General features: G+C 37.4%; 1 protein-coding gene across 3 annotated transcripts in view; it reads left to right on the top strand.

Moving 5' to 3' along the window:
- Nucleotides 1-12,872, top strand: part of Atp13a3 (ATPase 13A3) — a 75,795-nt gene that overhangs the window by 32,925 nt on the left and 29,998 nt on the right. For all 3 annotated transcript variants that reach the window (XM_021184510.2, XM_021184511.2, XM_021184509.2), the window contains 12 exons: nt 725-859; nt 2,154-2,226; nt 3,712-3,843; nt 4,702-4,881; nt 4,994-5,151; nt 6,297-6,485; nt 8,089-8,150; nt 8,427-8,577; nt 11,340-11,456; nt 12,082-12,099; nt 12,193-12,346; nt 12,435-12,555. In XM_021184510.2, the coding sequence (XP_021040169.1) occupies nt 725-859; nt 2,154-2,226; nt 3,712-3,843; nt 4,702-4,881; nt 4,994-5,151; nt 6,297-6,485; nt 8,089-8,150; nt 8,427-8,577; nt 11,340-11,456; nt 12,082-12,099; nt 12,193-12,346; nt 12,435-12,555 (1,490 nt within the window). The remainder of the gene's footprint in view (nt 1-724; nt 860-2,153; nt 2,227-3,711; nt 3,844-4,701; nt 4,882-4,993; nt 5,152-6,296; nt 6,486-8,088; nt 8,151-8,426; nt 8,578-11,339; nt 11,457-12,081; nt 12,100-12,192; nt 12,347-12,434; nt 12,556-12,872) is intronic.

Here is a 12,872-nt window from a genome sequence, read left to right as displayed (position 1 = left end):
GGGTACTGGTTAGTTCATCATGTTGTTCCCCCTATAGGGTTGCAGATCCCTTTAACTCCTTGGGTACTTTCTCTAGCTTCTAGATGATTTCTTAATATTTCATTTGAGTTTGAAGTAAAATGGTTCTTTAAACATGAAAATGCTTTGAAAAACACCAAAGGCACAGTCCAAAGACATGGGGAAGTAATTAGAAAGGTGAAGATACCATTTCATAAACCTCATGACCAGGGCTTTCTATCTAGTCTTACTTTTATTCAAGATTAAATCCCAAGAAGTTCCCTGTGAGAGAGCAAGGCAGCCCATTGTCATATTTATTTTTTCTTTCTGTGCCAGTTAACTTTTGAAACATAAGTGAAGTTTTCTTTTGTGTTCTTTAAAGCAAGCATTTGCTGTTTGACTAAAAGTTGTATGTTTTAGCCCAAAGCATAGAATTTGTTAGAAATGAATTTACTTTAACAAAGTATAATGCAGAATCCCAACATTTATACATGTACACATAGCCTTTTCTAGCTGAACCTGCTTTCTGGGTTTGGTATGACTCTAAATTAATGTAAATAGTTTAAGCTTATAGGATTGAGTTTTGGTGTTCAATGGTAAGAAAGTATAGAGCGCACTGTGTAAGAGCCTGGCTGTTGACTGCTCCAGTAGGTGGTAGGAATCCATGTTTACATATCCTCCCCCATGGTTGATGGAGCTTTCTTTGTCTTGTCTTCTCTCTTACTAGGTCCTCAACCCATTTTACATTTTCCAACTGTTCAGTGTCATCCTGTGGAGCATTGATGAGTACTATTACTATGCTCTAGCCATCGTGATCATGTCCGTAGTGTCTATTATAAGTTCACTCTATTCCATTAGAAAGGTAAGTTACATTTACTACATAGTTGAGAAATATATTTGCATTTTTAGCCATTTGCAAGGTTTGTAGAATGAATAGTACTTGGTATTAAGTACACTTATTGTTATATTTGCCTGAGTACACTTGCATACTTTCTTCTTTTTGTTTGTTTATTTGTTGAGACAAGGTAGCTAAGGGTGGCCTTTAACTAATCCTCCTGCTTTTAGCTTGGCCTTTTGACATAAAAACATATATATGCACTAATGTTTTGCCTGCATTTACATCAGTAGACCGAATATGTGCCTGGAGGACTAAGCAGTGTTTGTAGCCATCGAGTTATGTCTTTAGTCTTGGCTTTTTTTTTTTTTTAAAAGGGAATCAAATGTCTTTTATTTTTTGTGGTAGTGGAGTTTGAACCTAAGACTTGACATATGCTCACTAAGCTGCACTCTGAGACAGATCTTTTTAGAGGAAAATTACCACATGATTATTCAGAAACAATAGGCATCTGTATTTACCTACTGAGGACTAGTGCTGAAAGGATGGCTCCACTGTTCTCAAGGCGGCCTCATTTAAGTGCTTTTTTGTTTTGATTCTCTGCTTTGGGAATGCTCATGGATGTGTTCACATGTAAGAGTCCAGTTGTGCCCAGAGGACCCAGTTTGATACTGAGTTTTTCTTGGATTCTTCTCTACCTTATTCATTGAGGCAAGGTTTCAGTTGAACTCAGTGCTAGCCAGCTTGGTCTAGGAGTCTCCCTCTTCTGCCTTTTGTACTGGAATTACAGGTAGGCTGCAATGCCTGTTTGGTGTTTGCATGAGTGCTTAGATGTGATCTTAAGTAGTATCTAAGTTAGCGTTTCTATAACTGTGAGGAGACACCATGACCAAAGGGACTCTTACAAAAGAAAAGATTTAGTTAGGGCTGGCTTACAGTTCAGCTTATAGTCCATTGTCAAGGCAGGCAGCTTGGTGGCATGCAGGCAGACACGGTGCTAGAGGGTTAACTGAGAGTTGGAAGACAGTGACTGTGCCTGGCTTGAAATTCTGACAACCTCAAGACCCACCCCCCAGTGACAGCTCTTAATTGTGTTATTCCCTATTGGCCTTTGGGGCCATTTTCATTCAAACCACAGGTAGTGTCTCAACCACTGGGTCATCTCCCTATCCTATGACTTTTCACCTTTTACATAGGCAGAACAATAAACAGTGATCACAATAATTAAGCTTTGTTTTTTTGTTTGTTTGTTTGTTTGTTTGTTTGTTTGTTTTTGAGGAGTGGGTTTGTATTTATTCGTTTTTTTTTTTTTTTTTCCCAGCAATATGTTATGTTACATGACATGGTGGCAACTCACAGTACCGTGAGAGTTTCAGTCTGTAGAGCAAATGAAGGTAAGTACTGACTAAATGAACACAAAACATCCCATTAAATGCTCACCTGTAAAGCAAGACTGTGTGTGCATGTGCATCTTATTCTTTAAATTGTATTTATTTATTTATTTCATTGTATGCATGCTTAAGGCGTATTTGTAGAGGTCAGAGGACCACCCAAGGGGATCACTTATCTTTCTACCACATGGGTCCTGGTTTATCAGGGAGTAATACTGAAGGCTTTACCTGGATCAAGAACAGTTGTTGAACTAGCAAAGTGTGGAAGTGCAAAAAAGAGGAGTCTCAAGAGATCCGCACAGGTGGATAGATGGATGTTGGTGTTGTTTACTTGGGACGTAGTAAAAGGGAGTGAGTGGTTGTAGGAATGAGAATGCTTGGAGCATGTAAACTAAGCTGATGCCGTAAAGGACAGACAGTAGCATGCTCTCTGGAGGCAGGCTACTTGAATTTTCTAGGACATACAAATCAGTTTTCATTTTCATATATTCTCAGCATTCTTCTCCTACCCTGGATTGCCCCTTCCTGCCCCCCTGCCTTCCTGGAATAGATTGCTAAATTTAGCAACCTCAGGCTCCATTTTGTTGACTGTATCCAAGTGATTACTTCCTTCGAAGTCACTTGCTTCTCTCACTAGAATCTCCCACACTTGCTGCCATCTTACATATTTTGGTAGGATTATTTGATTGCTTTGTTTTGGAGGCGCGTGGTGCGTGTGTGCGTGTGTGTATGTTTGTGTGTGTGTTTCTGTATTCCAGGGCACAGGCTGGCCTCTAGGTCATATACCTTGTTTTACAGCTAAGGATGACCTTGATCCTCTGATCCTGTTCTATAATCTCTGCAATTAACTTGTATAAACTTGCTGTATTTTAATTTCGAAGACTAAAATGTAGTGAGAAGGGATGAGGGATAAATACTTGCAATGAGGAAAGAATACCTTTGGAAAGAATATGGAAAATTTTATTGTTTTCTTTAGTTTTGGTGGAATTGGAAAAAATCTGAATTCATTTTGCTTGTTCATCAGAATTTCCTGTGTGGACTTATGCTCCTATTTTAAGGTGGCTGACAGTCAAAATTGATGCTTGACAGGTGTATGGGCTTGTGATGTTTAGTCAGCATACTGTAAGGAGACAAGCTAGCTGACATATCTCAATGTCTGGTGCCTCTGGAGGCCAGAAGAGGGTGTCAGATCCCTTGGAACTGGAGTTATAAATAGTCTTGTTACTTCCATGTGGGTGTTGGGTATTGAACCCAGGTTTCCTGGTAAAACAGCCAGTGCTCTTAATGGCTGAGCCATTTCTTTAGTCTTGATGCTTTGTTAATGTATAGTCCTATTTTTTTAAGACACTCCATGTGATGCAATTGTGGTATAACCGTACTGTAGCAGTATCTTACTGAGAGCAAGAGACTTTTGGATAGGTCATTTGTTTATTTGCTATGCTTTTATTTCAAATTAAGGACAGTTTCTAACTTTTTTTTCAAATTCAGAAATAGAAGAGATCTTTTCTACAGACCTTGTGCCTGGAGACGTCATGATCATTCCATTAAATGGGACAGTCATGCCTTGTGATGCAGTACTTATTAACGGTACTTGCATTGTAAATGAAAGCATGTTAACAGGTAAATGGAATCAATCAATCATGCTCATTGTTTATGATGGCATTCAATTTACGTAGTTTAAACTTTTTCAAAATCATGATCATTTACTTATAAATGTTGTGGGTAGTGATTTTTGTATATGTGAGTAGATAGACTACATTCTAGGCTGGAAACTATAATCCCTTCTATAAGTTTTAAGTTATAAAACTATATAATCACTTCCGATACTGACCATATTCCTAGACCTGCTTCTTGTCACTCCTTGGACATGGGGGAAATGGTTTAATATTCTTTTAATTGGGAAGAAGTAGACTTTAAGCTAACTCAGCTGGAAATTCACAATTTAGAAGTAGATCTTATTATCTGACTAGAGATTATTTCCTGCATGGTATATTTTGAGGCTTAAAGCACACATGTATTTTCTACACTCTTGACTTTGAGGAAGTGTGAATGCTCTAGAGGATTAACCTCATGCCCATTTCTCTCTTTGCCCAAATTTTCTGTGGTATGTGTCTGTATCGTCTTTCTGTCTAGTGGTGGTTAAAGATGTAAAATCACCAGGTACTGAAAGTAACAGTGCTTTTAAATTTTGTTCTTTAGGATGTGTTGTATTCTTACTCTTTGGAATTATTTGAGGGTCAATAAAAACAATTTTCAAATAATGGCAGGCATTTCTAAATTATGAATCACTTTCTGGAATTAACTGTGGGAAACAACTTTCTCAGTGAACCAATTGGACAAAAAGTTGATTTATTCACTATGTTGCCCATATGTAGAACAGTTATTATATGCAATACTGGTAATTATTTCACTATTTTTTTCAGTATGTATTTGACATTGATTTCTAAGATAACCTTTAAAATGTGATTTTTCAAATAGGAGAAAGTGTTCCAGTGACAAAGACTAATTTGCCAAATCCTTCAGTGGATGTGAAAGGAATGGGGGAGGAGCAGTACAGTCCAGAGACACACAAGCGGCACACTTTGTTTTGTGGGACGACTGTTATTCAGACCCGTTTCTACACTGGAGAACGTGTGAAAGCCATAGTAGTTAGAACAGGTAGATAAAGTCTCTTTCAGATTTGAAACTCATTAGATGTTTATAAAGGCATTCTGGTTGGTGGGATAAATTCTTATAAAATGATAAATACTTGTCTTTAATTTTTAAAAAGGATTTAGTACTTCCAAAGGACAGCTTGTTCGTTCTATACTGTATCCCAAGCCAACTGACTTTAAACTCTATAGAGATGCCTACTTGTTTCTGCTGTGTCTTGTGGTGGTGGCCGGAATTGGATTTATCTACACAATCATCAATAGCATCCTAAATGAGGTATGTAACTTTTGATAGGTTTGGTCCTTAATTATTTCTCATGTGGCTAAAGTTAATATTCTGAAGAAAACTGTTACACGATTACTTATTATATCAGAAAGCAAAATGTATTTGGTAGCATAGGCAGGAAAATTGGAAGTTCTAGGCCATCCTAGGATGGATGGATGGGATATAAACTTTTTTTTCAAGACCCCATTTGAACAACAAAACCCTGCAAAGCATGTTCTCCCTCCCTCCCTCCCTCCCTCTTTCTCTTTCTCTCTCTTTCTCTCCCTCTCTTCTTTCTTTCTTTCTTTCTTTCTTTCTTTCTTTCTTTCTTTCTTTCTTTCTTTCTTTCTTTCAGATTTATTTATTATTATATGTAACTACACTGTAGCTGTCTTCAGACACACCAGAAGTGGGTGTCAGATCTCATTATGGATGGTTTTGAGCCAGCATGTGATTGCTGGGATTTGAACTCAGGACCCTCGCAAGAGCAGTTAGTGCTCTTAACCACTGAGCCATCTCTCCAGCCCCCTCAAAGCATATTTTCAACATAGCATATAATTTTTCAGAATGTCTGCTGCTTTCCTTTCCTTAATGTGATATTAAGCATGCACCAAAAACTTTGTGGGATAAAGTAAAATAGTATATACAATAATAACTTATTTTGTTTATTTAGCTATGTTGTCTTGTTCCTAATTCTACCTCTGGGGTGCTGGAATTACTAAAATTATTTTTAAACACTTAATTGAAGGCACTTGTAAAGATCATGTCTGATTATTTTTTTCTAGCTTCTGTGGACACTTGCCCCCAGGTACTTGTAGGGTGAGACAGTATCAGATCAGTACCTTGATTTGAAGGTAGTCATGTGAAGAATGCAAGCTATTAAAATGAGACAAGTGCTTTAGCTCTTAGCTCTCCTTTAGCTGCTAGTGTATTAGTCCATTAGCTCATTGAAACATCTCTTTAAGAATTTCCACTACCCTCCAATACTGGGGTTTGAGCCTAGGGCCTCAAACATTATAGGCAAGCATTTATATGTCTTTTATATAATCTTTGATGGAAAAAAAACTACATCAATAATAGATGAGTATATATACTTTTTAGTAAAATCAGTAAATTGAATATTGTGAGTTTGATGTTTATTTTTATGTTGACTGTAGAAAGAAGTTCAAGAAATAATTATTAAGTCTCTTGATATCATTACAATTACTGTGCCACCTGCTCTTCCTGCTGCAATGACTGCTGGGATTGTATATGCTCAGAGAAGACTGAAGAAAGTTGGGATATTCTGTATTAGTCCCCAGAGGATAAACATCTGTGGACAGCTGAATCTTGTTTGCTTTGACAAGGTTGGTTTGTTTCATAATTGTTATAGTGGTACTTTTTATGTTTGTGCTTCCTTTATGAATTAATTTGCCCCTTTTAAATATTTTTGTCTTTTTCCTATTTCTTACTTAGTTACATATTCAGATTTTGAAATATTTTTCTCTTCCCTCTCCTCCCACTTGAAACAAGTTTTCACTATATAGCACTGGCTAGCTTCATTTATTCATTCATCTAGCTATAATTCATTTGTATAGACTAGGCTGGCCTCAAACTGACAGAAATCTGCCTTCCTCTGTTCTCCAGAGTGGTGGGATTAAAGGCATGTTATACCATCATGCCTGGCTCCCTTCTTAGTTTTTATTTTATTTTATTTGTTTGTTTATTAATCTCTTGAGTGTTTTGCATACATGTTGGTCTATACAACATGTGTGTACAGTTCCCATAGGTTAAAAGAGGGTGTCAGATTCTTGAAACTGGAGTTACAGGGGGTTGTGAGCTACGGTGTAGGTGTTGGGAATTGATAATAGGTCCTATGGACTAGTATCTCTCCAGCTCCCCTCCCCAACAACCTGTTCTTAGTGATCAGCCACTTGAGTGTTGCTTACTTGTCCAGATCTGCAAATCAGTGTTTGTATTCTGTGTTATGTTTTAACAGCAAGTCAGGGAAACTTAAGGCTGTAGTTTTAGCATCTGGGAAGGTGAGAGAGAATGATAGCTTGAGCTCGTAAGTTCTAGGCCCTCTGGGCAGTATGGTCTAAAGGAAAAAATTTTAATATCTGTTAGCAATAAAATGTAAGCTATATGGGTGCTAGAGAGACAACTCAGTTGTTCAGAGCATTTACTGCTCTTGCAGAGGAGCTGAGTTTGATTTATATCGCCCTTATAGCACCTCACACCTTGCTATGACTACAGTTCCAAAGGATTGGTGCCTGCCCTCTTATGCTCTCCATGGGCACCAGGCATGCCCAGGTGAACAGATATATATGAAGTCAAAACACCCATACACATAAAAATAAAGTTTCAGAAAATTTTAATGAATTAAAGATATAGTGGCAATAAATAAAAATTATATGTTCTTTGGTGTTTTTATGTGATTCTGATTTAATAGAATAGGCATGGATATGTATTTACTGTGATTTTATGATTCATAAGTATATATGTGTGTGTGTGTGTATATATATATATATATATATATATGCTTATATATGATTTTATTGAATCCTCACAATTTGTTGAAGAAAATTGGTCATTTTTTAAAACATGGGTTTGACTAGAAGCTCTCTTTTGGTGTTTAAATTTTTTTTCTTGTCTCCTTATGCTCTAGTCTGTTCTACCATTATTCCTCCCACCAGTATGTAGAGACTTCTGTTGGTTGGTTGGTAGGTAGATTGGCTAGAGCATTTTGTGTTTGCACATGACTATAGTTGATATAGGTAGGTGCCTTCTTGTATGTACTTGAAGGAGTCCTAGTGTAAGCACTGTTGTACAGTTTCTCATTGTAGTCATGTCCTGGAGGGCCATGCTCCTGCAGTGTATGTGGAGTTGTTATGGATTTGGATCTTGGCATTTTCTTTATTTTTGTGAGGTATTGTCCTTACTTTGTGCATGTTCCTTTTTTTTTATTAGACTGGAACTCTTACCGAAGATGGTTTAGATCTGTGGGGAATTCAGCGAGTGGAAAATACCCGGTAAATATCAACTAGATTTTATAGATCATTAGTCTAGTTCATTTTTTAACATTTTAGCATATTTAATGTTTAAACATAATAGACAACTATGTACCTATCATTAAGAGTAAACAACTGATATTTTTCTATGTATATTTCAGATGTCTATTTTAAAAATTGTGTGTGTGTGTTTGCATGTGTGTGCTTTTAATCAGAGCACAACTTGCAGGATGTGTTAAAATGTTGGCTTGTATGTAGAGATTTATGATCCTAATTTAATGTGTGTTTTTTGTTTAGATTTCTTTTACCAGAAGACAATGTTTGCAGTGAGATGTTGGTAAAATCTCAATTTGTTGCTTGTATGGCTACTTGTCACTCACTTACAAAAATCGAAGGAGTACTTTCTGGTGACCCACTTGATTTGAAAATGTTTGAAGCCATTGGATGGGTAAGTTCAACCGTTTTTTAAAACTATTTTGATTTTTTAAAATTTTATGTGCATTGGTGTTTTGCCTGCATCTATCTATATATGTGAGGGTGTCTGATCCTCTGGAATTAGGATTAAAAACATTGTGAACTGCCATGTGGGGACTTAGGAATTGCATCCTTGTCCTTTGGAGGAGCATCTCCGTTGAGCCATCTGTTCAGCCCCACTGTCCAGTTTTGTGGTTTTTGTTTTTGATACAAGGTATTGTGTAGCTTAGGCCCACCATAATCACAGCTGTATATATATAGCCAAGCTATCCTGCTCTTACCTCTCGAGTACTGAAATGAGCCCTTATACCTTACATTCTGTTTTGGTGGTGCTAGGCTGTATCTTCACCAGTGGCTTCTCCCAGCCTTTTTCCCCAAGGCTCTAGCTCCGACACAGCCAAACCTCAGCTTCTCTCCCTGACCCCATTCATGCCTTCAAAACAAGTCCCTTAAATGATTCAAGCACACTACTAATTTTGGGTGTCAGCATGAGATGGCAGCCATGGCTATCCCAAACTACATTCTGTGCTGACCCAGAGAAATAATCCCTGCAGATTTTACCTAAGTCATTCTGGTCTTAAGGCAGTGTTTATCTGTATAGGCCTGGCTGTCCTGGAACCTGCTCTATAGACCATGCTGGCCTCAAATTCCTCCTGCTTCTGCCTCGCTAGTGTTGGGATTAAAGGCATGTTCCACCACTGTCCACCACCAGAATTTCTTTTAATCAATGCTAATTCCTCAGCCCCAGCTGATCATTATCAATTGTCCTAGCAAAGGTTTCCCTTTAGTAGTTCTGGTCTTTTGGTCTTTTGGTTAATCATAGCTAATTCTTCAACACCAGCTGACTAGAACCATAGATTCTTAATTCAAAACTTACTTAATAAGTGGTTGCTTCTCACTGAATCTTTACAAGTCAGACAGACCTCCATTATCCATACTGGTCTCAGCATTATCTTCTAAGTTCCTACAGAACAGCCCACTGTGCTCTGAGCACTCAGTGCCTTTTCTATCTCAAAGTTCCAGAGTCCTTCCACAATCTTTTACAGAACTTGGATAGCTCTGTCACAGCGATACCCCACAACCTGGTATTAACTTTCATTTTTGTTATGGTTTTTATGGCTGCAGTAAAACACCATAAGCAAAGACACCCTAGGAAGGAAAGGCTTGTTTCAGCTTATAGTTCTACACGATACCAATCATTTAAAGAGATTTTTGTAGCAACTCAAAGCAAGAACTTCGTGAGGGCTGAAAATGAAGCAGAGGCCATGAAAGAGCACTCTCAGCCTCTTATTCATTCATTCATTCATTCATTCATTCATTTATTTAATGGTCTCTTTACATAACCCTGACTGTCCTGGAATTATCATGTAGACCCTGCTGACCTAGAACTCTGAGCTCCATTTGCCTCTGCTTCCTGAGCTGTGGGGTTAAGAATGAGTGCCACCACGCCTGGCTTCAGTCTGTTTCCTTCACCTGCCCAGGTCAGCCTCATCTGTAGGAGCTAGGTCTACCCACATCAGTCATTAATCAAGAAAATGTCCCAAGTCTGATGGGATTGTAGGACAGTAACATATATCCCAATTTCTGAGATGATCAGATGTGGGAAACTGTTTTGGAATTGTTTAGATTTAATTGTATAAAAGTATTTTTTTATTGATTGATTCCTCCAGTTAGTGTAATTCACTAATTTAGTTTTCTAACATAATACAGACTTTTGCTTCAACCTGTTTTGTGTTTGGTGGTGTGTGCATGCAATATTTTTTTTCTCTACTCTTACTACTTTATGTTTTATGTGAGGCGGGGGAGGGAGGAAGGAAGAGAGAGAGAGAACTGAGACCTGATAATTTATGTACTTGTCTTGGACTACACATGGAGGACAGTGGACAGCTTTTGGGAGCTAGTTTTCTACTACCACTATAGGAATCTCAAGATCACAATCAAATAGCAAGTGTCTTCAATTGCTGAGTCATTTTTTTCTAGGAAAATCAATTTCAGTGATGATTCAGTGCTTAAAGAGTAGCAGCTGTGCTTGCAGAGAACTCTAGGGTTCAATCCCCAGCAGGACATGGTGGTTTAGAACATCCATAACCCCAGTCCTAGGGGATTTTACACCTCTCTTAACCTGAATCAGCATCAGACACACAAGTGCTGTACAATATACCCATATACATCAAACACATTTTTTAAGAAGTGAAAATCAAGAGTTTATGACTCTATAATAGCTTAACTGAAATGTGATTGCATGGCATATCTCTAAAATCACATACTAAAACAGCTTATTTTCTACTTAGTGGTTCTATTAATCATATCTGAATTAATTTTTTATGGCTTGAGAAAAGCTTTCATGACATTTCATGACATTTCATTGACCTCAAGCTCACTATATACATAGGCTGTCATTAAACTCCTGATTCTTTTGCTTCCATGTCTTTTGAGTACACTTGTGCACACACACCTTTACCTGTAGCATTCGTTGGCAGAAATCACTGTGTTATAGGCTAAAAGTACTTATAAGTAACAGCTATTTGTGTTGCTAGGCACATGTGCTCTTTATTCTCCTTCCAAATTCTTTCTCTCCTTACCTAAAGGTTGCCAGGTATTTAGCTATATCTATGTCTTATTTATGTTACAAATTTAGTGTTGACATGTCCTTTTATAGCAATTTTTTAATGGTTCACTTAAAAATGAAATGAGTCTGGAATTTTGTGATGTATTAAGTGTTTTCTTTTTATTTAGATTCTGGAAGAAGCAACTGAAGAAGAAACAGCACTTCATAACCGGATCATGCCTACTGTGGTCCGTCCTTCCAAACAACTGCTTCCCGAATCTACAACTGCAGGAGACCAAGAAATGGTACAGTGTCACCCAGTCCTAGAAACAAACATAGTGGCTGCTTGTTTTTAATTTTAGTTTAGAAATATCTCTAGAAGAAGTTCGGTGTTTTTTTGTTTTTGTTTTTTTTTTAAATGCAGATACAGGTATTTTTACTGAATTTATTAGGAGGGTAACCCTGATCTGTATGCTAAGGCATTCTCTGTAAACTGTTGAAATTTGATTCTTCTGCACGCTAGTTCTCTCCTATTTATACAGTGATAGTTATCTTTCTAGTGTGCATTCTGTGTTTCTAGAATTGCATACAAAGAATTTATAAAAAGGCCCTCTTACTAGTTTTACTTTTAAATAAAATTTAGTGTTCCCTTCATTTATTTTACCATTTACTGTGTCAATATTTTTATGATTACAGAATATTTGAAATGTTGAATACCATTTCCCACCTACCCCCACCTTCCTGCTAGGCACTAAGTGAACCCTTTGCATTCTGGCCTGGTGGTCATCTCGTGGCTGCGCACCTTCTTTGGGAGGTGCTGTAGTAACTTAAATGCTTAAAGTTGCTTGTTGTTTTCTAAGTGAAATTTGTAGATGTTTTAGTTTTTCTAGTTGATGTCTATTAATCTGTACTTTATTTTCTTGTCTTTAGGAGCTGTTTGAACTTCCAGTAAGTGAAGAATGCTTTCTTTTTAGATAAGTACATTTGTTTTTATTCTTAAAGAGTAATAAATCTTTTGTGTGCATTTTTGAAATTAAATAGGCTATTTATGAGATAGGAATTGTTCGCCAGTTTCCATTTTCTTCTGCCTTGCAACGGATGAGTGTGGTTGCAAGGACACTAGGTGATAAGAGGATGGATGCCTACATGAAGGGGGCCCCTGAGGTCGTTGCCAGTCTCTGCAAACCGGAAACAGGTAAGGAAACATGGAGGCTCTGGATACAGTTCTGACGTCAGCACGAACTTACAGTAGCAATTCTAAAATTTCTTTTTATTTTCAAAAGTTCCAGTTGATTTTGAGAAAGTGTTAGAAGATTATACCAAACAAGGTTTCCGTGTAATTGCTCTTGCACACAGAAAATTGGAGTCAAAGCTGACCTGGCATAAAGTACAGCATATTAGCAGGTAAGGTTGAGTGGCGTACTGCATTTTCAGTAATACACTACTTATATTCATCCAAAAAGGTGAATGTGTGAAATGTCTGCATTGTAGCTTTGTTTTAAGTAAAACTAGGAATTTTCTTTCATTTTATATTGCTTTTTCTTGTTTTCCATGTCAGTTTCTCTGTGTATTCCTGGCTCTCTTGGAAGTCGTTGTGTAGACTAGGCTGGCCTAGAACTCCCAGTGCTGGCATTATATCATGTGCCACCACACCCCACTCTATTGATTTGTTGCCTATATTTATGTTCCTGAAATAATTATTTTCTTTAGAAGTACCTAAT

This window comes from Mus caroli, chromosome 16, assembly GCF_900094665.2.
Source record: "Mus caroli chromosome 16, CAROLI_EIJ_v1.1, whole genome shotgun sequence".
Classification (NCBI taxonomy): Eukaryota; Metazoa; Chordata; class Mammalia; order Rodentia; family Muridae; genus Mus; species Mus caroli.
Note: the sequence above shows the minus strand (reverse complement) of the source record. Positions and strands in the feature narration are given on the sequence as shown.